This window comes from Bos javanicus, chromosome X, assembly GCF_032452875.1.
Source record: "Bos javanicus breed banteng chromosome X, ARS-OSU_banteng_1.0, whole genome shotgun sequence".
Taxonomy (NCBI): domain Eukaryota; kingdom Metazoa; phylum Chordata; class Mammalia; order Artiodactyla; family Bovidae; genus Bos; species Bos javanicus.
Window position 1 is genome coordinate 135,042,074 of NC_083897.1, and position 24,912 is coordinate 135,066,985.

The window sequence follows — 24,912 nt, forward strand, 5'->3', positions numbered from 1 at the left end:
TGTAGAAAACATACAACATTTGGCTCCATAAGACCTGAATAATGATCCCAGACCATCTCTACCATTTACTAACGTTGGAAATTTGGACAAGCTACTTAGCCTGTGAGCTTTAGAGTATATATATGAAAAATAATGGGGGAAATAGCAAAAAAATTCTGTAGCATATTTTGTGGAATTGGGAGGATTGAGAGGGGGTAAGGCATGTGGTTATTTGGAGAACAGGAATCAGGGTGACATAATGAGATTACAGAGAAGGAAGTTACACAGTCATTGAATTTGAAAGTAGGGACCAGTACTTCTTCCATTAACTAAGTCCCCTCTTGCTCAAAAGTGATGGGAAAATCTGATCAGAAGATTCTATATAGATTGCTCATCTTTTCTCAACCAGTCAGTACTGAGGATTTATTATGTGTCTAACTCTAAATAAAGATTTTCAGGAACTTCTAAACTAAAGGAGGAGACAACCAGATAAACAGGTAAATGGCTGAATGTGACACTAAATGTTTCAACAGATAAACCCTGAACTCTCAGTAGCCCTCATAGAATGAAAGTTTATTTCTTGTTCAACTCAGAGTCCTATGTGGGTGTTGCCGTTTGGGTGGCTGTGTTCCAAGGGTGACTCAAGGACACAGGCTCCTTTCATCCTGTTGCTCCTCTGCCTCCAACAAGTGGCTCCCATGTGTGCTCTGTTCCAGATGGCTGGAAGAGGAAAAGACATGGAGGATTGTGAATGGAGACTTTTAAAAGGCCAGTCTTGGCAGTGACATATGTCACTTTTGCTCACATCCCATTGGCCAGAGTTCAGGCCATGTCTAACTGCCAGGAAGGTGGGAAAGTGTATGGCTGTGTGCCCAGGAGAGAGGGAATGAATTTGGTGAATGCATAATATCTCAGCCACAGCAGGCAATTAGAATACACTGTTTTTATCCATCAGTTTCTGCTGTGTAACAAACCACCTGACTTAATGGCTTCAGACAGTAGCCATTTCTTGATTCACAGTTCCTTGTGTAGTCTGGACAGCTCTTCTGGTCTGGCCTGCTTTGGCTAGCCTCAGCTGGGCTCACGGAGGCATTTGGGGTTAGCCAATAGGTGGGCTGCAGCAGACTGCTTCATGGTGACCGTGGCTGCGGCCGCTGGGAGGTCTGGGGAGAAATACAATCTCCCTGTGGTCTCTCATCCTTTAGCAGGCGGCCTGGGCCTGTTCACATGGTCGCAGGGATTCCGAGAGCAGTGAAAAGGGTGAGCTCTCTGCTTGCATCACACTTGTTAACTGTCCCATTGACCAAAAAGTGATTCATGTGGGCAAGCCCAGATTCCAGGTGTGGAAAAATAATCTCTGTCTTGTGATGGGAGGAGTCGCAGAGCCACATTATAAAGGAATGTGCATCCTGGGCACAGAGTCTGTGGTCATTTTTTGCTACCACATGCTACAAAATATAATAAGTATTAATAGTAAGAGGATTGTTGGGAACATGTACAAATGTTCCTAACCTGTTTATTTCTGACGGAGAGAGGGAGTGAAAAGATGCTTCCTGCAGGAAGTGACATCACAGTTGAAATCTATAGGACCTGTTGGAGTCACTCAGCTCGTTGGCGGGTTGGGGAAAATGTGTGGGTTGGGCATTTTGTGTGATTTCAAATCATTCCTTATAGCAGCAGGGTAGAGCAGGGGACAGGGGTCAGAACAGAACAAGCTTGCTGTCTATGCCAGGAAAATGGACTTTGTCCTGAGGGCAGCCGAGAGCCATGATAAGTATATCCTCAGGTTTATATTTTGGTTAAGAAAACTTACCCCGAACTTGGAAACAGAGCCAGGACTAAGCAGAGGCAAAAGAGGAGCCTGAGGGTGCAAACGTGAGAGAGCTGCTCCCTCTCAGGGTTGTGCTGCACTTTTGTGATCCTGGAAGTGAGTGTCTCCTTCAGGTTTGCACCTGGGGCATCTGAAATTAAGACAAAATAATATATTCACAATTTTAAGAGGTTACTCTAACTGCTGTGCGGAAATTGGATTGGTGTGGGATGGGTCTAGGATAGAGTATTTAAAATAAGGTGATTAGTTTGTGACCTGTTCAACTTATCCTAACTAGTGTCCAAGTTCATGTTCCTGGGGGAGGGCATAGAGGAGACAAAATATTCAGAAACATTCTTGGGGCCTGACATCCCATACTTCATTTGGTTTTTCACAACAGCTTTGTGGCATTTGTTCTTTTTTGTCTCCATCTTGTAGCTGTGGAATTTAAGGCTCTGATAAATGAAAATAAAAAAACAGCTTGAAAATGGTGGAGCTTACGTTAGAATCCAGGGTACTTCATTGCCTGCCTTCATCCTGGAGTTTTTCCTTACAGGTGAACAGTGTCACTGTAGACTGGCACACTCCCTTGTTTAATGCTTGTGTCAGCGGCAGCCACGAGTGTGTGAATTTGCTTCTGCAATATGGAGCCAGTCCCCACCCGGAGAATGACCTGGCGTCCCCCATCCACGAAGCTGCTAAGAGAGGTAAATCTGTTGAGAATTGAAGTTTTCCACCCATTCCTTCAAGGGACATCTTGCGATTGAAGAGGGAAAAGGAGGTATACAAAGCACTTGTTCTCCATGTGGGATCCTGGGTTCCACACAGAACTACAATGGCATAACAAGATAAATGCAAAGGGGCAGTGTTTCAGTATGACACTAGACCAAGGAAGAATGATTCTGCTTTCACCCCACCTAATTGGCCACACAGGGCCCCACTCGTGTTGGATTTGGCACCATCTCCTAAGCCTCTCCAGTGCTCCCCACTCTTATGGGATGGTGGGCAGTTTCCCCCAGGGCCTGCTTTTGGTGAGGTTGTAAGTTTCCTTCCCTGTTCCATGGCCCACTCTCTGTGCTGTCTTCTTCAGGTCCACCTTGTCCCTCTTCCATACCTCTTCCCAACTCTCACTTCGATTTCTGAACTCAGATTACAAAGCCACAAACAATTAAAGAAGGTGGATGGTTGCTGGTTGCCCACCGTGGCTAATAAACTCACGTGGAGTTCCACCCAGAGCTCCAGATGGCATCTTATGGGACACCCTGTTAACTATTGACGGTGTTGAAGATCATTTGCTATTCTAAGTAAAGAACATAGCTTTTGGTCCCTAGTTAAGTCATTTGAAATTTTCAACACACAGAATATGGGCAAGGTGGTGTTTCCCTAGCTGTGAGAATTAGTGCTGTAACTGTTTTCTCCCACTCTGGGCTGCAGGCCACATGCAGTGCATCGAGTCTCTTGTGGCTCACGGGGGCGACATTGACCAAAACATCCACCACCTGGGAACACCATTATATATGGCTTGTGAAAACCTGCAGGTGGCCTGTGCCAAGAAACTTCTGGAGTCAGGTAAAACCAAAAGCACAACAGAACAAGGAGAGTAAATGAAAAGTACATTCAAGGTATTTGAAAGCTCTTACTGTTGTAGCAGAGGAAAAAGTGTGGGCAGTGGAGTTGGACAAGATCAGAGTTCATCTTGACTGTGTTCCCTGGGGAATTACTTGAAACTGTTTCAACTTGAGTTCTCTTACTTGATTCTTAATCATGCTGACCATGATGTCCCTCCTCCCAGGAAGGTCCTCAGTGATTATTAGTTTCTCCTCCCTTTCCCCTGCCTCCCTCCCTCTGGCCATTGATATTACTAGTCCCAGCATAACTCCCACAGATGCTGGGTCAGGGCTGGCCTTTGAATTTTAGGCCACCTTCAGCAGTTCTCTTTGAATTGGAAATAAACTTGCCTCAGTTTTAGTCCATTGTAGATGTATTTTTGAAAAGGCCCAAGTCCCACCATTCTTCTTTTTCACCTTCCTGCTGTTGTCCAACCCCTTCAACACTTGGAATACCCCTTTTTCACATTTTAAGTTATTTGAGTCTTGGTTATATTTAAAAATCAGGTAATCTTTCCCTCTGCTGAAGGTTTATTGTTCTTATTGCCTTCTACTCATTGGCAGCCATTACCATGAACCAGGAGGAGGTTGGTTTTCTCTCTCTCCTCTCATCTTAGATGGATTTTAAGCTCCTAGTCAGGAAAGGGTCAGTTTGGCATCCCTCCAAAAGCTAAGAACAATACAAGAACAATTCAGTTAGCATTTGTTGACTGGACGTAGATTCCCATTTTTCTAGAGAGACAGCGGCTCAGGCAAAGCTGTATGTCCCCACACGTCCCAGTGAGAGCCAGTGTCTAGGCTGGGCTAAGGCTCTGTTGAGAGTGTAGGGATAGAGTCGGGTGGGGATGGTCCTAGGAATCCACTTGACCCCCGAAGAGGATGACTTTGCCACCTGCCCTGTGATCTTAGGATTGGCCACCCTAGTCTAGGCAATGTCATCAATAATTGGTTGCTCTTCACAGACCAGTTCACATGGTCTCAAGTCTCCAGTTTAAACTTCATCGCAGTTTCTGGGCTTGTGAGTATGGCAAATTGCCATAGATGAGATTTTGCCATCTAGTGTCACTTCCAGTCTGTGCCGGCTAATGTTTGGGCTCTAGTAATAATAAATGTGCAGCTTTCACACTGCCAGCATTTTTCCTAAATCTGTCACAGCTATGTATGATGCTCAAAGGTGAGGTTTTTCAACCTCATCTGCCATATGGCTCATGTCATAGCTTTAGTCATATTGTCAAATGGCCTTTTCCCCATATTGTTAAATGGAATCAAGTCATCTGATGACTTGGAGAACTCCCGTGCCCACTGTGGAGGCACAGCGCTTTGAGAAGGGGGTGCTTGCACTCTGCTCCTGGACTGACTCTGTTGTTCTCCTCACTGTTTAGGAGTGAATGTGAACCAGGGCCGGGGGCTGGACTCCCCTCTTCACGCAGTGGCCAGGGCATCTAGCGGGGAGCTGGTCAGTCTGCTCCTGGACTTTGGAGCGGACACCCAGGCCAGGAATGCTGAAGGCAAACGACCCTTGGAACTGGTGCCTCCAGAGAGCCCCCTGATCCAGCTCTTGCAGAGAGAAGGTGCTTCTCCTTTGCCTAAATCTAAGCCTTAATTTGTAGAGACTCCCATGGGCTCTAGCAGGGAGCCAGGTGCTTAACCAAGTTCTGACTTTGCATCCTATTAAACAGATCACGCCCTCTGTTCCCCAAACGTGGGGAGCTGAGATAATTTAGCATGCAAGGTACAGTACTGGCTGCATAATAAACAACCATCCTGCTGTTTGGCATGTTGGAGAGAGGCTGGTTTGGATGATCTAATATTCAGGGGTATTCCAGCTCGCAAAGAATTAAGATATTGTTTTTAAATGTTAAAAATTAAGACATGCTTAATTTTTTAAATTTTATTTTATTGAAATATGTTTGGTTTACAGTGTTGTTTATTTCTGCTGTACAGCAAAGTGACTCAGTTATACATATATATATTTGTTCCTTTTCATATTCTTTTCCCTGATGATTTACCACAGGATACTGAATGTAGTTCCCTATGCTGTTCAGTAGGACCTTGTTGTTTATCCATCCTATATATAAGTTAGCATCTGCTAACCCTAAAGTCCCAATCCAGCCCTCTCCCAACCTCCTTCCCCTTGACAAACACAAGTCTGTCCTCTATGTCTGTGAGTCTGTTTCTCTTTTGTAGTTGAGTTTATTTGTGTCTTATTTTAGATTCCACGTATAAGTGATGTCATATGGTATTTGTAAGCCATGCTTTAGAGTGATGTGGCAGAAGCCTCTTTGAGGTTATACAAGCCCCAGTATGTCCTAATGCGAATTACTGGGCATTAGGTTTCTGGGATAGTGGGTAGGAATGCAACTCATTGAGCATTACACAGTATCGCTTTCATGATCCATGGCAATCTGAAGACATTTACTGTTATAACTAAATCAACACTGAGCCCATACACCTTCATAAATAAAAACCAACACTTCTGACCCAAACAACTAAACACTGGGGTTGAGCAGTGTGCAAGGAGGTGGAGGCACTTCCCTGGGTTGGGGGTAGGCTGGGAGTGAGGAGCAGAGACCCCTCAGATTGCATTCTTTTTTGTGTGTGTGGATATAAATTTTATTATTTAGTTTTTACTTTATTTTTCAATTTAATTTTTATTGGGGTATAGTTGCTAAAAATGTTGTGTTAGAGTCTTAATTGTCCTGGGAGGTGGAGAGCAGCCAGCTGAGGACCTATTTATCTGACTAGAGTATAGACCTCATTGAGTCTTAGAGGTTGTAGAAGTTTGAAGCAGGCTTCCCAACCAGGAGGATTCTGATGTCATATCATCTGGTTATTTTCTCCCCACATGCTCAGAATTAGGGTTCTGGGCAAAATTGTGAAGTGGCCCCTGAACCCTTCTTCCTCCTACACCCATCACCCCAGGGCACTTGGGGCTCATAGCCTGCCTTGCCCACACCCCCCACAAACAAGGAACAAACCAATAGAAAACCCTTTATATGAAGCAGTGGGGTAACCCCCAGGCAGTTGTGCCCACGTTTTAACGATTTCTTGGTTTTAAAAAATTATATCTAGACAGGGCAGATTTCTACAGCAGGCACAGATGGCACAATGCGTGGGGCCCACTGTTTTTTTAGGGGTCCACAGAAATGTTTTCATTTCTTTTAAAATCAGAAGGGAAAAAATGACTATAACTCAACCTGGATCATATTCATCTTTATACGGACACAGGTGTAAAATTACCAGCTGTAAAACATCTTTTTTTTCAATTGAGAAAGAGATCCACAAAGGCATAAGTACCTCAGGCCCCCTAAAGTCATTAAATCATACATGTAGACACACACGCATTTGAAAGAAGTTCAATAGTATGACCACCCCCTCCCTCGCCAAAGCAGCTGAAGCAGTGTTTATTCCTGACACACGACGACAACTAATGAGACTCTCTCACCCCAGCACCACAGTAGCCACTTTGAATACACTTTGGTCTTAAAGCATCATGAGTGTTGATGCAGGAAGAAAAAGAACTGGAGCCCTAAAGTAATATGCCCATCAGTAAATATAGAATTAGCTGATTCCATTATGGAGTAAAGCAACGCCCCCTGAATATTTGCAGGTGCCAGCAAGTGGCTGCCAAGCACTAGTGAGCTTTCAGCTCTATTCATATGGAATGAAGGCTCTAGTTATACAGTATCCCACTTGTAAATAGCAGATATTCAGTTTCCATCGGTAGTTCCACTGAGTTTCCTCCAATGGCCTGCTTTGCCTAAGTCTCTATCAGGCTTACTCTGATGTCTTGTTCTCTGTACTCGTTTATCAATACCTCCTGTACTTGTCCCTGACATTGCGTCTAGCACATGTGATTAGTCACGTCCTTCAACGTGCTTTAGTGAGATGAGGTTAAGTTCAGTTTCCCCACACTATGCTTTTTGCAGTTTGTTAATAAGTGCTTTGAGTACACCGGGAAATCCTTCCTTAATATATGCCTTGAGTACACTGAACATAATTTGGAAGGTGCCCTAAATTCCAACAGGGACCTTCTGAATGTGTGATGAGGGCCTCATTGAAAATATTTCCTTTCTTTCTTTCCTTGTGTATGTGTCTAGTTCCACCTCTCCCTGTTTTCCATCACCTGAGAAGTATGCAACCCACTTTATCCTGTAGCTTGCAGTGATGCTCTAGGAAGTGAAAGTCACTCAGTCGTGTCCGACTCTTTGTGACCCCATGGACTATACAGTCCATGGAATTCTCCAGGCCAGAATACTGGAGTGGGTAGCCTTTTCCTTCTCCAGGGGATCTTCCCAACTCAGGGATGGAACCCAGGTCTTCCGCATTGCTGGCAGGTTCTTTACCAGCCGAGTCTAATCCAGCCTTTGTACCCTGCCTGACGCATTGAGTTGAATCTTGGAGACAGAGTTTGGCTCAAGTAGGAAAGAATAGTTTTATTGCTTTGCCAGGCAAAGGGGGCCACAGTGGGCTACTGCCCTCAAAACTGTGTTACTACCTAGAGGGAGTAGTGAGGAGTTTTACAGGAATGGTTCAAAGAGGACATTCTTTTGATTGGTTGGTGGTGAGGTAAGTGGGAGTCAGCATCATCAGCCTTCTGGTTCCAACAGGTCCGGGGTCTAGTGCTTGTGGACAGCACTCACTTAACTTCTCCCACCTGGTGGGGGTTTCTGTGTCTGTAAAACAGCTCAAATGTATGTTCTGTGTATCCCTGGAGCGGGGACCAGGACCCTGCCCAGGCTGCACTATTGTTCCTTCCTTGTCTCAGGATCCCCTCCTTCCCTAACTAGCATCTGTTTGAACCTGTTCCTTGGAACTCAGGGAAGATCTTAGAAGCCTCATGAAGCCTATTTCCTGTAATCAAGAAATGGGGACACAGAAAGGCTTTTGTAAAAGCCCAGGAGCCCCACAGGGTCCTGCTTGGTATCAAATTCACAGGCCACTGTACCCTTTGAATTAAATTCTCAATCCTGGCCACACAATACAATGACCTGGGCCGCATGCCTGTACAAAACCCAGATGCTCAGCCCACCTGATGATGGTCGTTGAAGCAACATCTCAGGGGTGGGGCCCAACATCCCCCAGCTCCACAAAGTCTGGCGTGAGGGCTACTGCTTTATGGGATTCTTGAGGGTATGCATACATGCTTAGTGGCGAAGTCGTGTCCCACTCTGTGCAACCTCATGGACTGTAGCCAGTCAGGCTCCTCTGTCCATGGGATTCTCCACGCAAGAATACTGGAGTGGGTTGCCATGTCCTCCTCCAGGGGATCTTCCCAACCCAGGGATCAAACCCAGGTCTCCTGCAATGCAGGTGGATTCTTTACCATCTGAGCCACCAGGAAAGCCCTGAAAGTGAAAGTGTTAGTTGCTTAGTCATGTATGACTCTTTGCGACCCCATAGACTGTAGCCCACCAGGCTCTTCTGTCTATGGAATTCTCCAAAGTAAGAATACTAGAGTGGGTTGCCATTCCCTTCTCCGGGGGATCTTCCCTACCCAGGGATCGAACCCACGTCTCCTGCATTGCAGGCAGATTCTTTACCATCGTGCCACCAGGGAAGCCCCTGTTTAGGGTATACAGCTTTGCTTTTAAAAATGTTTTTAATAATCAAAAGAGAACTTCTGTTACAATTTAGTGCACGAGTCGGGGCTGGGAAACAATTCCCACCCTTTTACCCTATGATGGTTTCTCAGGCTCAGCACTATTTACATTTTGGGCCAGTTTGGGGCAGTCCTGTCCTGCCCAGTGGACATGTTTAGCAGCATCCCTGTCGCCCACCCTCTAGATGCTAATAGCCCACCCCCCAAGTTGTGACAAGCAAAAGCGTCTCCAGACAGTACCAAGGGTCCCTAGGGAGCAAAATACAGCCCTCCCACCCCCTGCCCTGTTGAGAATTGCTGTCTTAAGATGTAAACTCTTGGCTGGGTCTGTGCAAAGTTTGTACTAGTTCATTTTCCACTATAAGCTGAAGCACTGGGATGCTCTAAATGCAGAATATAAAAACAAACATGAGTTCAGATCACACTTAGATTTCACAGATAGCTCCTTATATTTGAATATCTTAAAATTGCTAAGTTATAAAATTAGAGTATTTGCATTCAGAAATATGGACTTATGTTTTTTAAAAGTAAAGACAAGAAAACCATTAAACATGGGTTTTCTTTTCATTGTTGGGGATTTCATAGCTTTGTAATTCCAAAATTAGCTTCCATAAGCCTCCATTGGTGAGACCGAGCTTTAAATTTCTTTTTTAAATCAAAACCTAACAGCCTGATTTCAGTTAGATAGCAGAAAAGAGAGACCATGGCCTTAAAATACCTCTTATTAAACCCAGAACATGGTCTTAAGCAGTACCATATTACTTCTTGATAATAGTGTTAAATCTTTTATGCTTTCAGTGAAGGAAAGGAAAAGTCTTGGATCAATGAAACCCATGTGTGACTTGTCTTATCATCTTTCTCCAGGGCCCTCTTCTTTGATGCAGTTATGCCGCCTTAGAATTCGGAAGTGCTTTGGGATCAAGCAGCATCATAAGATCACTGAGCTCAACCTCCCTGAGGAGCTGAAACGGTTTCTCCTCCACATTTAAATGTGTCAAGCGAATGGCGACACAGACAACAGACAAATGTTATTGAGTGTTGAGACCACTGGGATTTTCAAGTTAAGTCAGGTTTATAGAGTTCAGCTAAGTTTTTGTTGTTTGCAGTGAGACGTTTATTGTAGCTTCGTACTAGGTTCTTTTGTGCTGTTGGTTTGGAGGGTATGAAAAATTTTCTCCCCTGCCTGGAAGAGGGTGGCTAAGATATCCATGGTGTTGAATATCTTACCCAGCACTGAGCTGGGAACCCTTTATGCTTTGTCTAATTTAGTCCCACTCTTCCTCCCCTCTTCCCTAGGCGATACCCTAAGACTTGGGGAGGTCAGTTTGTTTAGTTACCCACAGTGAGGCTAGGCAGCCAGATTTAAGTGTAGGTTTTCTGATGCTAACCTGGGGGCTTGTGGGGAGCAGAATTTTCCACTATCGCTATCCTGGCTCTGTCTCCACTTCGTGGGGAAAAAAGATTAAAGCAGTGTGACATTTCTGTGACTACGTCTGACTTTATTTACTTTTTTTTTTTTTTCTTAAACCTTCCTTGTTCTTATTACAAGACCACTACTGCCTTAGTACAGGATAGTGGGCAGTTCTTTTTCTCAACCAAAATGTTCTATACGTATCAGGCATATCCTAGAACTGTGCTGTTCATTGCAGTGGCTACCAGCCCACTGGTTCTCAACCAGGGGTGATTTTGCCCCTTAGAGAGGAGGGTATTTGGCAACATCCAGGGGGTGGGTACTCCTGGCCAGTGGCTAGAGGCTAGGACTGTTGCTAAACATCGTACAGTGTACAACACAGTCACCACAGCAAAGAATGATCAAGCCCCAAATGTCAATAGTGCCAAGCTTGAGAAAGCCTACGCTCGCCATATGTGGCTTTTGAAAAATGTAAATTAGTTAAAATTAGATACAGTTAAAAATCCAGTTCTTCAGCATCATTAGCCTCATTTTAGATGTTTAATAACCTCAAGTGGCTAGTGACTACTGTATTGGACAGCACAGACATGTATGCTGCTGCTAAGTCGCTTCAGTTGTGTCCGACTCTTTGCGACCCCACTGACGGCAGCCCACCAGGCTCCCCCGTCCCTGGGATTCTCCAGGCAAGAACACTGGAGTGGGTTGCCATTTCCTTCTCCAATGCATGAAAGTGAAAAGTGAAAGGGAAGTCCCTCAGTCGTGTCCGACTCTAGCGACCCCATGGACTGTAGCCTACCAGGCTCCTCTGTCCATGGGATTTTCCAGGCAAGAGTACTGGAGTGGGGTGCCATTGCCTTCTCCACAGACATGTATAGATCATCACAGAAAGTTCTATTGTTGTTGCAGAAATTCCTATTGGGCAGCACTCTTCAGATGCTCGACAAATGGATTTTAACTGCCTCTCAGTTTCTGATTTATATGAGACCTGTGATATAATTTAGCAATGATGGCTGTAGTTTGTCTTCTCTCCGAGACATGAATTTGGGGCTCCATTGGATCAAGAGAAAATAAGAAAATATTGTACCCACTTAAGGCAAATCCTTACCTGTAAGATGACATACGGCCTAGATGATCTCTAAAGATATTTCCTAAATAATCTTCTGTGATTCTAAACTCAATTTGGTATATGAAAAAACAAAACGACTCTAGGCTATTCTAAAATGCCCAACTAGTTACCCAGAAGATGGCGCTGCTGCCACATGATCATTTAAGCAAAAAGGTTACTGGTCATAAACTACCCATTGTAAGATGGTTTACAACATAGGCTCTGGAAATTTCCATGCAGGAGTGAAAACTTCACCATTGACACTGCGTTTTCTCTTCCAATATGCTCACAAATTCAAATATGACTTTACATCCCCTCCCTGCTCCCTTTTTTTTTTCCCCCCTTTTTGGTCTGATCGTGTTCACATTTTTAATTGCTCAGGATTTAGACAGAAAATGAGCACCAACACCGTATCACTTGCTAATTCATTTAATTGCATTAATTAATTTATTCAGGACATATTTAGTCAGTGCCAGGTGCCATTCTTGGCACCAGGGTAGCAACAGTGAAGGAAATGGGCAAAGATACAGACTTTCCAGATCTTGTGCTCTAGTCAGGGGAATCATTTGTTAAGAAATAAAGAGCTGTAGGCACTGGGCAATAGTTTTCTTTTTGAAAACATTAGTTTTTAAAAATATAGCCTGGTTTCTCATATAAAATGTATTGGACAGGCTCTTGCTTATGTTAATCTTCCCTCAGTCAAATCTTCTGAGCTTAACCCAGGACTGTACAGAATTATTGGAACAGCGTTTTTCTTCTGAGATTTTCCAGCCAGTTAACCAATCTGCAAATCCATATAGTAGATGGTCATCTCCAGAAAGGGGGAAAATACCACTGCCACCTCCCTCATTGCAATTTGGGAAAATTACAAATTACTTCACTTAGCAATGTTCAGAAAGAAGCTTCTATTTAAACAGGCAGTCTATTTTTATGAGTGTAGATGTGGTTATATTTATAAGTGACATATACCTTTGAACACTGTATCATCACGATCTGGCTGGCACAGCCTCATAAATTCCATCATCAAAGCTGGTTTCGTGACATTTACTAGAACCCCACCTTCCTGAATGAGGGATGTAAATTTTTAGCATTGTGATGCTATCTTTTAAAAATGTTAATTACTTTGTTTTTAGAGTTCAGACTTCCCAATATTTCATGTAGCCCACTCTCATATTGTTGCTTTACTACATTCCCTTACTTTTATCCAGTAGGAACGCTGACCAGTTGGTACAGCACAGGTTATAATGAAAGAAGAAAGCAAGAAGAGGCCAGTGAAAGACGATTGCTTTTTTTCCTGTGTATATGTTGCGGCTGATTGACAGGGTTTGATACTCCTTGTTCCATTCTGGAGTGGTTAGTCATTCAGCAGTCACTTCGGCTGCAAAACAAGGGACCGAGATGTGGTCTGCTGCCTGACCTGGGGCATGGGGATGGGCAATTACAATCTGATGAGAGCCCAGCTTTAGGGCTTGTGTAGATCAGCATCAAAATCAGCCAAACACCAGCTTGTGTTCTGATGGCTTGCTAGGGCTAGGCCCCACTCACCAGCGTTCTGTCTTACCTCCAACCTTCACAACTGTGTTATCCCCATTTTACAGATTGGGGTGCTGAGGGTGTAAGGAATTTGCAAAACGTCACAGTTAACAGGCAAAACCATTGTTTTCTGCAGAAGCCAGAGCTCCTTTTTCTTTCATTTTGACCACAAAGTATATCGGATCTTAATTCCCTGACCAGGGATCAAACCCACGACCCCTGCATTGGCAGCATTATGTCTTAACTGCTGGACCGCCAGAGAAGACAAGTCAGAGTGCTTAATCATTATACTCTCTGCCTTCTGGGAAAGATTGAGGGCAGGAGGAGACAAGGGCGACAGAGGAAGAGATGGTTGGATGGCATCACTGCCTCAGTGGACATGAAAGTGAAAAGTGAAAGTGAAAGTGAAGTCGCTCAGTCGTGTCCGACTCTTTGCGACCCCATGGACTGTAGCCCATCAGGTTCCTCCGTCCATGGGATTTTCCAGGCAAGAGTGCTGGAGTGGATTGCCATTTCCTTCTCCAGGGGATCTTCCCGACCCAGGAATCCAACCCGGGTCTCCTGCATTGCAGATAGATGCTTTACTGTCTGAATTCCGGGAGATGGTGAAGGACAGAAAAGCCTGGCTTGCTGCAGTCCATGGGGTCGCAAACAGTCAGACACAATTGAGCAACAACTGGCTTATGGGTCCTAAAACCCCCCGCTTAGTTTCCCAGCATGCCTTGCAAGTGGAGGTGGAGCCAAGTATGTAGGTACGTAGGTCAAAGGTCTTGGCATAAGGTCGGGCAGCTGTTAGAGGTTTAGATGAAGCCTAAGAGAGCTGTCTCCAGGCCAGGGGAGCCAGCTTGGGAGGCCCCAAGCCTGCTGCCTCTTAAAGCGGGTGACTCAGCCTCGCTCTGTCAGTGACACTGGTGAGTACAGAACCATGCCTTCCTGTGGGACCAAGCCCAGCGTGGCAAATGAAGGTTTTTTTTTCAACTGGAAGTATTTTGTACTGACTTTGTCAGTGATAGAGTCTTTATCTGTACTGGGCAGGGTGGAGGGGAAGCTGTCTGGGCTTTGAGCAAAAATCCTCCGGCCGCTCATTTGCAAGTGCTGTATGTTTGTTTCTTTCTGGCTGTGTTAGTGCTCTACTGCTGCAAGACAAATTATCACAAACTTAGTGTTAACCCAAGTTGGTGTGCCCAGTGCACAGTGAGGCCAAAGAAACTGAAACGTCGGAGTCTGGAGCAGAGAAAGGTTTATCATGAGGTCTTGCAAGGAGAGGTGGCTCAGGCCCTAAAAAGCCGAAGGGTTTTGGCAAAGCCCTTTGAAAAGCCAGGTGAGGGAGGGGGGTCGCAGGGTGTGTGATCAGCTTGTGCACAGTTCTCTGGCTGATGGTGAGGTATCAGGGTGGTGTCACGGGCTGAGCTGTATCAGTCCTTAGGCTCCAGGGGGCCTGGGACTGTGTTCATGGTCACCAAGTAGTGGACATCTTCCATTTGGTGGACAGGGGGAAGTGTTTTTACATCTGCAACACAACTCAGGAAGTGAGCATCAAATACTATTATCTAGGTGCTTCAGAAAGGAGCTAAAGCAGAGGATATGGGGGAAGGCCTGTCCCAGGAAGGCCCCATAGGGTCCTGCTCCATTGCATTAGTGGCTTAAAGCAACGCGAATTTGTTATTTCATAGTTTCTGTAGGTCAGAGGTCCAGGCACGGCATGATTGCATTCTCTCCTCAGGGGCTCGCAGGGCTGAACTGAAGGCATTGACTGAGGCTACAGTTCTCACCCAGGGTTCGGGGGTCTCCCTTTGTGGGCAGAAATCAATTCTTTGCACCGTGGGACTCGGGTCCCTGTTTTCACGTGTGCTAGCTGTTTTCACCTGAGCTGTCAGCTCAGGACTACTCTCAGGACCACCCACGGTTCCCTTCCCAGTCGTCCCCTCCATAGGAAGTTCATGACATGGATGCCGGTTCTCCTCCAGGATGGATGGAGTGCATCTCCCCGTGCTCCTAATTGTGACCAGCTGGAGCAAACACTCTGCTTCTGAAGGGCCCGCATGATTGGGGCAGGCCTACCTGAACAATCTCCTCATTTAGTACCTTCTTTACACCTGCAGAATCCTTCAAATGAGCACCTAGATTAGCATTTAATTGAATAACTAGCAGAAGGTGTGTGTATGCCAGGGACCCAGAATCTTGGGGGCCATTTTAGAGTTCTGCCTACCATACCTACCAATGGGTAATCACCATTAATGTTGTATCAAGTTTACCTTAAGTCTGATATATAATAACGGTGATTTTTTTTTATGTTATCAAATACGTATTTAGTGCTTACACTCTGTTGGGCATGGCTCTTTAAGAATTTCACAAACATCAACTCATATAATACTTATAATAGTCCTAGATATAAATGTGTTATGTATTTTACAGTCAGGAGACAGCCAGAGAGAAGTCATGTAACTTCTCCCAGTTCATACAGGGCTGTCAGGAACCACGTGATTTCTTTAATCACATCAAGTCTAGATTGGCAAGTTTGGCAATGAGGAAGGAAGGGCCGGGTGGAGCCAAGACTTCTCAGCCTTGCCTTCATTCCCTTTGGAGTCTACTCAGTAAGTGCCAGGTCACTGGCATGCCTACCTGGGGATGAGGTGACAGGGGACTGCTCTCTCTTGAACTGGCCTTCGTGAAGCTTCTGTAAATCTAGGTATGTTGTGGACTAAAATCATATGTTGAAGTCTTAATCCCCGATGCAATAGTATTAGGAGGTGGTGGCTTTGGGAGGTGATTAGGTCATAAATGTGGGGCCCTCGTGATGGGATCAGTGCCCTTATAAAGGTGACCCCAGAGTGCTCTTCATTTCCTCTGCCATGGGAGGACACAGCGAGATGATGACCATCTGTGAGTCAGAAAGCTAGTCCCCACCAGACACCTCATCCAGTGATGGCTTGATCTGAGATGCCTTGATCTGAGACTCCCAGCCTCCAGAAGTGTGAGGACTAAATCCTTACTGTTTAAGCCATCTAGCCTTTGGTGTTTTTGTTACGGCAGCTTGAATGGACCAAGACAAGGAAGGACAGTTTCAACTAGGCAGATGTTTTACAGGAGGCTTCACTGAAGTTTATAGAAACCAAAAGGGAAACCAAGTAATATGCTTATAAAATGCAACTACATTTGCTACTGATCCCCCTTCTGGCCAGCTGCCCTCAGGCAGAGGACACTGGTCCTTCCCTCCCCTGACTTGCCTTCAGCACTTACCTGTGAGGTCTCCTCCACGTCCAGGAGCGGAAAGCCCAGAGAGGGCAAGGAGCCTCCAGGTCTGCCCCCTGCTCAGGTCCCACCTTCCATAATCCAGTTTCCAGTCTAATTCCTTGGGGATGTTACTGGGAGTGACCAGCCCCTGCTCCCCAAAGCGTGGATTTACTCTGCGGTCACAGGAGGGCTCTTGTATCAGATAGCCCGCAGCCCCCAAAGGCCAGAGGCAGTCACCATCAGAAGCAGGATAAGGGGTCTTCGGTTGGATGTAACCTGGAGGCTTGTATTGGTGAGTTAAGAACAGGCTTCCAGGCCTTCCTGTGTCTTTCTCCAGCCCCACCCTTCAGTGTGGGGACAGGGGCCGGATAAATGGAGTTCAGGTTTGGCTTCCACCCTGGACTCATCTTGATGAGGAATATGGTGGGCATTCTTGGCACGGTCTCCTTGGCACAGAAAACGACCCTGCCTTCATGCTGTACCTTCAAGGATGTGCTGGACGAGCATGTCCTCCTGTCTGATACACCCTCCAGGACCTTTCAACTCCTTCAAGTGTATAAATTCTCACTGATTTGCCAAGATTGGTTTTCTACCCTTTACTTTGCAAAATCCGTTGTGAGGCTGAAGCAAGTGAAATTGATTTCCACTCACTTTCCTCCCCACCCAAGGCCTCTTTGCTCACTCCAGGCGATAAGAGACTTTTTCAACTTTCGATGCCCTTTTGAAAAGCTTTTTCTTTTTTAAAGTACAGTGAAATCAGGTGGTTCTACAGGCCTCTGTGGGCATTTTAATGTGATGTTTTAAGTGTTTAAACTTCATTGGCTTAGAAGACGCCTCTATGGAACAGACTTCTGTTAGAGGATGCCTCTGCTGGATACTTGGGCATTTACATTGTAAACATTGATGTTGGTTGTCCTGCCTCACACGCTCAGGTGGTTTCTGTTTTTCCAGTGAAACATGAAGAGTGAGTATGGGGAGGTGACTCTGGAGGTCAGAGAGGAGAAAAGATGTGAGCTGATTGTCTCTAAGAATGGAACAGTCAACTGTACCAGAGAACTGTGCTAGCATACAGAGTAGAGAGCCAGGTACACGGAGTGCCCACCTGAGATCTGCCGTCTCCTGCAGCCACACCCAGAGCTGGAAAAGGGACAAGGGGGTTAAGGGGGGCACACAGGGGTATGATTGCTGTCTAAACTGGGTGAGGAGAGATAGGACAGGCTGGTGGGCAGTAAAGACGTGGTCGAACCAGTGGGTCGGAAGTCCCAGTGACCTTGGTGAGCCCAAGCGCTATTGGTGTCCAGAGCACGTGGGTTAGAACAAGAAGGGTTGACTGTTAGTGAGAGGCTCGAAATCCAGATTTTGGAGATAGTTTGGTTATTGGAGATGACAGACTCTAAGAAAAAGTGAGTGCATTAAGTGGGTGGGTTAAGGGAAAAGATGATTGAAAGTGAAGGCAGCAAGGGACAGAGAAGTAAAGATGCAGAGTGATTTACCTTCTCCATGAGCAGAAAAATTGCCAAGAACAATGACAACCATAAAAGATTAAGAGGAAGACAGAGAGCTAGGTCTAAAATCCAGACATTTGTTGAGGACCATAACAGAGCAGTGGTGGGTTATATTCTCTGATGATATTCATTTAAAAGGAGAGGTTTGAGGGAGGAGGAAGAGCAGTGATCTAGAACAGAGTTTGGCAAAGAACGATTAGCAGACCCCAACCCATCTTGCTTCCTGTTTTTGTAAGTAAAGTTTTACTGGAACACAGGGGCACTCATTCATTTACATATTCTCTAGGTTTGCTTTGGCATTATGGTAAAATTGAGTAGCTGTGACGAAGACCATATGGCTTATGAAGCTTAAATTATTCACTATCTGGTCCTTTACAGAAAACAGTTTGCTGACCCCTGAACCAGAATTACCAGTAAAGAATATTAACCTCACACTGAAAAGTAAGCACAATTAATATCACAATAACTTATCTTGCCATATACATGTCAAATTTTTCTGTTCCTTTCAGGCTGGATCTGATCTCGGTCACCAGATCAAACATTTTGACTCAATAGGTTTTTTGTTTTTTTTTTTTTCACAGTGAATCATCCTATTGAATGGTTGAAATGGCAGAATGGTCACTTTAACATGGATATGTTTTTCCATGTAAGCCAGAGCCAGTGTACATGACTGTAATGTATGAAATGTATGAGGTAAATTTCAGCAGGTGCAAATCTAGATTGCCATTTATTCAAACGTAAACTGCATGCTGTAGCACTACCTTATGGCTTATTGGGGAACTGAGTAGAGATGATAGTGGATCTGTCTTCCACGACCAATATCCTGTTCTAAGAACAATTTCCTTGTTCCTTGTTGCTAGTTTTATGAATGGGAAACCATTCTACATGGCTTTGCCCAGTGTAATAAAACAGGAATGCACAGCATTCCTAGAGTAGTCAATCTGAGTTTTGTTAGTGGTCACTCACATTCCTTCTCTGGAAAATTTGAATCAAGAAACACAAAGACTCTGAGAAGGATCAACTGACTCAAGTATTGATGATTGATGGGGCACCACTTGTTCAGTCACTAAGTCATTCATGTCTGACTCTCTGCATCCCCATGGACTGCAGTAAGCCAGGCTTCTTTTCCCTTCACTGTCTCCCAGAGTTTGCTCAAACTCATGTCCATTGAGTCAGTGATGCCATCCAACCATCTCATCCTCTTTCTCCCCCTGCCCTCAATCTTTCCCAGCATGAGGGTCTTTTCCAGTGAGTCAGCTCCTCGCATCAGGTGGCCGAAATATTGGAGCTTCAGTATCAGTCCTTCCAATGAATATTCAGGGTTGATTTCCTTTAGGATTGACTGGTTTGATTTCCTTGTAGTCCAAGGGATTCTCAAGAGTCTTCTCCAGGACCACAGTTCAAAACCGTCAATTCTTTGGCACTCAGCCTTCTTTATGGACCAACTCTCACATCCGTACATGACTAGTGGAAAAGCCATAGCTTTGACTACCCAATCTGTCACTGATTCCACATTTCCCCTTCTGTTTGCCATGAAGTGATGGGACTGGATGCCATGATCTTCATTTTTTTGAATGTTGAGTTTTAAGCCAGCTTTTTCACTCTTCTCTTTCACCCTCATCAGAAACCTCTTTAGCTCCTTGTGCTTCATGCAGCCTGGCATTTTGTGTGATGTACTCTGCATATAAGTTAAATAAGCAGGGTGACAATATGCAGCCTTGATGTACTCCTTTCCCAATTTGGAACCAGTCCATTGTTCCATGTCTGGTTCTAATTGTTGTTTCTTGACCTGCATACAGGTTTCTCAGGAGGCAGGTAAGGTGGTCTGGTATTCCCATTTCTTGAAGAATTTTAAACAGTTTATTGTGATCCACACAGAGGCTTTAGCATAGCCAGTGAAGCAGAAGTAGATGTTTTTCTGGAATTCTCTTGCTTTTTCTATGATCTCATGGACATTGGCAATTTGATCTTTGGTTCCTCTGCCTTTTCTAAATCCAGCTTGTACATCTGGAAGTTTTTGATTCACGAACTGCTGAAGCCTAGCTTGAAGGGTTTTTGAGCATTGCCTTGCTAGCATATGAGATGAGTGCAACTGCATGGTAGTTTGAACATTTCTTGGCATTGCCCTTCTTTGGGACTGGAATGAAAACTGACCTTTTCCAGCCCCGTGGCCACTGCTGAGTTTTCCAAATTTGCTGACATATTTAGTGCCGTATTTTCACAGCATCATCTTTTAAGATTTTAATAGCTCAGTTGGAATTCCATCACCTAGCTTTGTTCATAGTAATGCTTCCTAAGACCCCCTTGACTTCATATTCCAGAATGTCTGGCTCTAGGTGAGTGACCACACTATTATGGTTATCTGGGTCATTAAGACCTTTCTTGTATAGTTCAGTTCTTCTGTGTATCCTTACCACCTCTTCTTAATCTCTTCTGCTTCTGTTAGGCTCTTGCTATTTCTGTCCTTTATTGAGTCCATCTTTGCATGAAATGTTCTCTTGGTATCTCCAGTTTTCTTGAAGAGATCTCTAGTCTTTCCCGTTCTGTTGTTTTCCTCTATTTCTTTGCATTGTTCACTTAAGAAGGCCTTTTTATCTCTCCTTGCTATTCTCTGGAACTCTGCATTCAGTGGGGTATATCGTTCCCTTTCTCCTTCGCCTTTCACTTCTCTTCTCAGCTATTTGTAAGGCCTCCTCAGACAGCTGCTTTGCCTTCTTGCCTGTCTTTTGCTTGGGGGTGGTTTTGGTCATCACTTCCTGCACATTGTTCTGATCCCCTGTGATGAAAAGGATGTCTTCTTTGATGTTAGTTCTAGAAGGTGTTGTAGCTCTTCATAGAACCATTCAACTTTGGCTTCTTTGGCATCAGTGGTCTGGGCACGGACTTGGTTTACTGTGATATTGAATGGTTTGTCTTGGAAATGAACCGAGATCATTCTGTTGTTTTTGAGATTGCACCCAAGTACTACATTTCAGACTCTCTTGTTCACTATCAGGGCTACTCCATTTCTTCTAAGGGATTCTTGCCCACAGTAGTAGATACAATGGTCATCTGAATTAAATCTGTCCATTCCCGTCCATTTCAGTTCACTGATTCCTAAGGTCGATGTTCACCCTTGCCATCTCCTGCTTGATATTGGATATTTGGCTGCTCTCAGTATAGAGCAGCCTTTGAGGAAACACTTGACCTGACTAGTGGAGGCAACATAATGACATTTTTGTTTTGTATACATGAACATGGACAGTAGCTGTTTTCCAAAAAAAAAAAGTTATTGAAGTATAGTTGATTTGCAATGTTGTCTTAAATTTCTGCAGTTCAGTTATACATATTTTCTTTTTCATTACAGTTTATTGCAGGGTGTTTAATACAGTTCCCTGTGCTAGGGAGTAGGACCTCATTGTTTATCCTCCATGTGTAGTGGTTTGCATCAGCCAGTCCTAGACACTTAGTCCTTCTCTCTCCCACCTCTTTCCCCTTTGGTAACCATTAGTTTGTTTTCTATGTCTGTGAGTCTCTTTTGTAAATACGTTCATTTGTATCAGTACTGGTTTAGATCCCGTGTATAAGTGATATCACTTGATATTTGTCTTTTTCTGTCTGATTTATTTCACTTAGTATGATCATCTCTAGGTCCGTGATGTTATTTGATTATTTCATGGCTGAGTAATATTCCATTGTATGTATGTGCCACACCTCCTTTATCCATTCCTGTGTTGATGGGCATTCAGGTTGCTTCCATGTCTTGGCTTTTGTGAAGAGTGCTGCTGTGAGCATTGCGGTGCGTGTATCTTTTTGAGTTACAGTTTTGGACAGTAGCTTTTGATAGTGCTATGTTGGTAAACATTTAACATCCAGGTCTCCAGAAAAAAAAAACCCAAACATCTGATTTGTAGTGTGTATCAGTTTCTGTGGTGTAAAGATGCCTATAGTGGCCAATTTCAGGCCTCCAGCTGAATGCCATTGAGCGCACAGTGGGAAAGAAAATGAGTTCAGTCAGCTCTTAGGAGACACCACTGTCTTCTAGGAATGGTTAGACCACACACAGCAAGGCTGGCTCCTGTCAACCACTTCAGAAGAATATCTGATGGGGAGGAGAGTTAAGAGAGATGTTTTGATGATGTCACTTTTAACTGTGGCTTAAACATGAGCTGTAGATTGATGTAGATTCCTTTGACCACTCTAGGTAAATTGTATGTGACCTCCAATGACTTACATTTTTCACCGTGGCAGTACAGAATTGGAGAAAGAGCTTTGTCTTGGAGTGTGGTTGGGGCACATTGCGGGAAAAGATCTTGTTCCCGTCTACAGTTCTTTCAAGTACTGTTTCACTCATGGACAAAGAGTATGTCACCCAGCCCCTTCATGGCCTCCCTGGCAACTTATGAATAACAACCAGGGAGCAGCCAACTCAAAAGCAAACGTAGAGGGCTATGCATTTCTCCTTTTGTCTGCTCTGTTCTCCCTCTGTAAGTTCAAATACTAGGACGAGGGTTGGAAGACAGAAACATGGTGTCAGCCAACTCACCGAGCCCAGAGCAACTGCAGAGTCTCCTCTGAAAGGACTTCACCACTTTGACGCTTATAAATGTAATGTGCAGAATGGTGACTATAGTCAACAGCCAGTGTTGTCTCTTTGAAAGTTGCTAAGAGAGCAGAGCTTAAAAGTTCTCATCACAAAAAAAACAATTATGACTAAGTGAGGTGATGTATGTCAACTAGATTTAAAGGGTACATTTCACTCTATATATGTGCATCAAATTCTGTTGTGCACTTTAATACAATGTTATATGTCAGTTTATCTCAACAGAACTTGGAAAAATTAAAAATTAAGAAGCCAGATTCCTTGAAAGAAAAAAAAAGTTTTCCCTTATAATTCAAAAAGAGTACATGTACTTTGCATAGTGAAATCACCAAATACTTTTGACTTCATTAATTCTTTATAATACAATTTGGAGAAGGTATTCCCCAAATCATATACAGAAGTTTGGAAAACACTGATTTTCCAGATCCCACCTCATACCTGATGATTTAGAATCCCAATCAGGGTGGAGAGTAGAGAGGAAGGGCAGAGCATGCATTTAAAAACATTCCTCCAATGATTCTGATGCAGTTGAAGATTTGGAAGTCACTGCTCTAGACCATGGAGGGACTTGGTTCTTGCTCAGCTAAGCAGCACTCAGCATTATGCTGTGTTTTCTAGATCAGCTGTCCACATGGGAGCCTAGAAAGACTGAGGCATTTATAGATGAATGTTGCCAGCAATAAGAAGCCAAAATATTAGGGAAACTTCTGATTGCCTTCAGATACTGGAATAGCTGTCAGAAAGAGAAGCTCTTAGCCACTTGCAGTCCTTCATGGACATCAGGTTTTGGTCTCCTAGTCAACGTAGATTAGGTGCATCGATTCCTATTGTAGCCAACTGTCAGTCAACATCTCTGTCCCTTATGATAACTGACTTGAGTATAATCAGCAGGTGAACACACACTCTATCATTGTCCATCTTTCTTAGCTTCTCTGTATTGATTTTCAGCCTCAGAGCTGGGCCAAAATAGCCTTGAAGTCTAAGTGATTTTTTTCTTCTTTGCCTCTTTCTTCAATTCATTCATTCATTCATCAGACAATGTAGAAAGTCTGTTATGATCCAGAAATACTTCTATTAAAAAAAATTGGACCAGAAACCCTGACCTCATGGAGTCCCCGAGCAAGAGAATGATAAAAAATAATAAAAGACAATCAATAAATATGTTAATATGATAAGCACAATAAGTAAAATACATATTATGTCAGATGGTGTTAAGTACCACAGAGACAAGGAAAGCAGATGAGGAGGGAGAGCTGTGGTCAGAATTATTCACTGATGATGACTATACAACAGGGTTTGATTGCTAAAGAAGACCCAGAGGAACTTCAGTGGCAGTGCTTAAAAATCTGGAGTTTATTGCAGGAAGAGAATATCCACTAGAGAAAGAGCATTAACATGAGACTATGCATCACAACCAGAGACTGTCCCCTGGCAAGGGATCTGGAGGAGCCAGGGGTGGGGATCTGTTGTCCTCTGTCTGTAAGGGTTATGGCACGATGCACTCTTGCTTTCTGATCAGGAGCATAGCACTGATGTGTGCATAGCACCTCTGGGAATTGGGAACCCAAAATGGAGTCTTGGCTGGAGTTACTCATATTTTGCTGGTTCCCTGTGCATAGTTCTGCTGTGTAACCATCCTTAACAGTGGAGACTTCTGAGGGTCTCCCCCTGACCAGGCGCAGATCGTTAATCTCCCTGTTGTCAATTAACAGTGCTGACGAGCTGGTACAAACCTCCTCAAAGTCCTCGAACCCATGGTCACACAGCACCATGATTAATTAATAGGTTTTGTGCCTTGAGCAGGGGTCAGTGCCATATACATGCATTTCTTATTTCAGCAGAACAGCTTAGGCAATTCTAGGCATGCTGCAATTAACTCATATAGCACAGATTGCAATTCTTATTTTGAAATGAACTCTAGTTGCTTTTACATTTTGTGTTAATTTCAGGTGTACAGCAAAGTGATTCACCTGTGTGTGTGTGTGTGTGTATTCTTTTTCCATATTCTTCTCCATCATAGGTTATTACAAAATGGATACATTAGTTTGGGATTGACATATACACACTACTATGTATATGGTACATAAACACCAAACACTGTATAACACAGGGAACTATATTCAATATATTGTAATAACCTATAACAGATTGTAATTCTAAATATTAGTATTAAGTCAGGGAGAGCTTAACTGAGAGGGTGGCATTTAGGCCAAAATCACAAGGTGGTGACAGAACTAGCTATGTAGAAATCTGAAGGCAGCTCCTCACACTGCTTCAGGCAGGAAAATCGGCAAGTGCAAAGGACCCTGAGGCAGGATCATATTCAGGGGAGAGCACCGGGGCCTATGAGGTCAAGGCTAAGTGAATTTTGGGGAAAAGCTTCGTAGATGATCTCAAAGAGGTCAGAGAGGTAAGGAGCAGATTACTGGGTAGAAATCTGAGTCATGTGGCCTTTGAAATGTTTCTCGACTCTACCTTGCCTTTCCCTTCATGTTGCAATGGACGATGTCAGTCCACGAGAACAGGAATTCTTAATTTAGGAGT

General features: G+C 44.1%; 1 protein-coding gene across 1 annotated transcript in view; it reads left to right on the plus strand.

Annotated features, from left to right (window-relative positions):
* The window catches only part of ASB9 (ankyrin repeat and SOCS box containing 9), a 28,249-nt gene extending 17,764 nt beyond the window's left edge, over positions 1–10,485 (plus strand). The window contains exons 5-8 of the mRNA XM_061408121.1: positions 2,346–2,496; positions 3,224–3,358; positions 4,779–4,967; positions 9,863–10,485. Coding sequence (XP_061264105.1) covers positions 2,346–2,496; positions 3,224–3,358; positions 4,779–4,967; positions 9,863–9,987 — 600 coding nt within the window. The 3' untranslated portion in view covers positions 9,988–10,485. The remainder of the gene's footprint in view (positions 1–2,345; positions 2,497–3,223; positions 3,359–4,778; positions 4,968–9,862) is intronic.
* Positions 10,486–24,912: the final 14,427 nt, after the last annotated feature.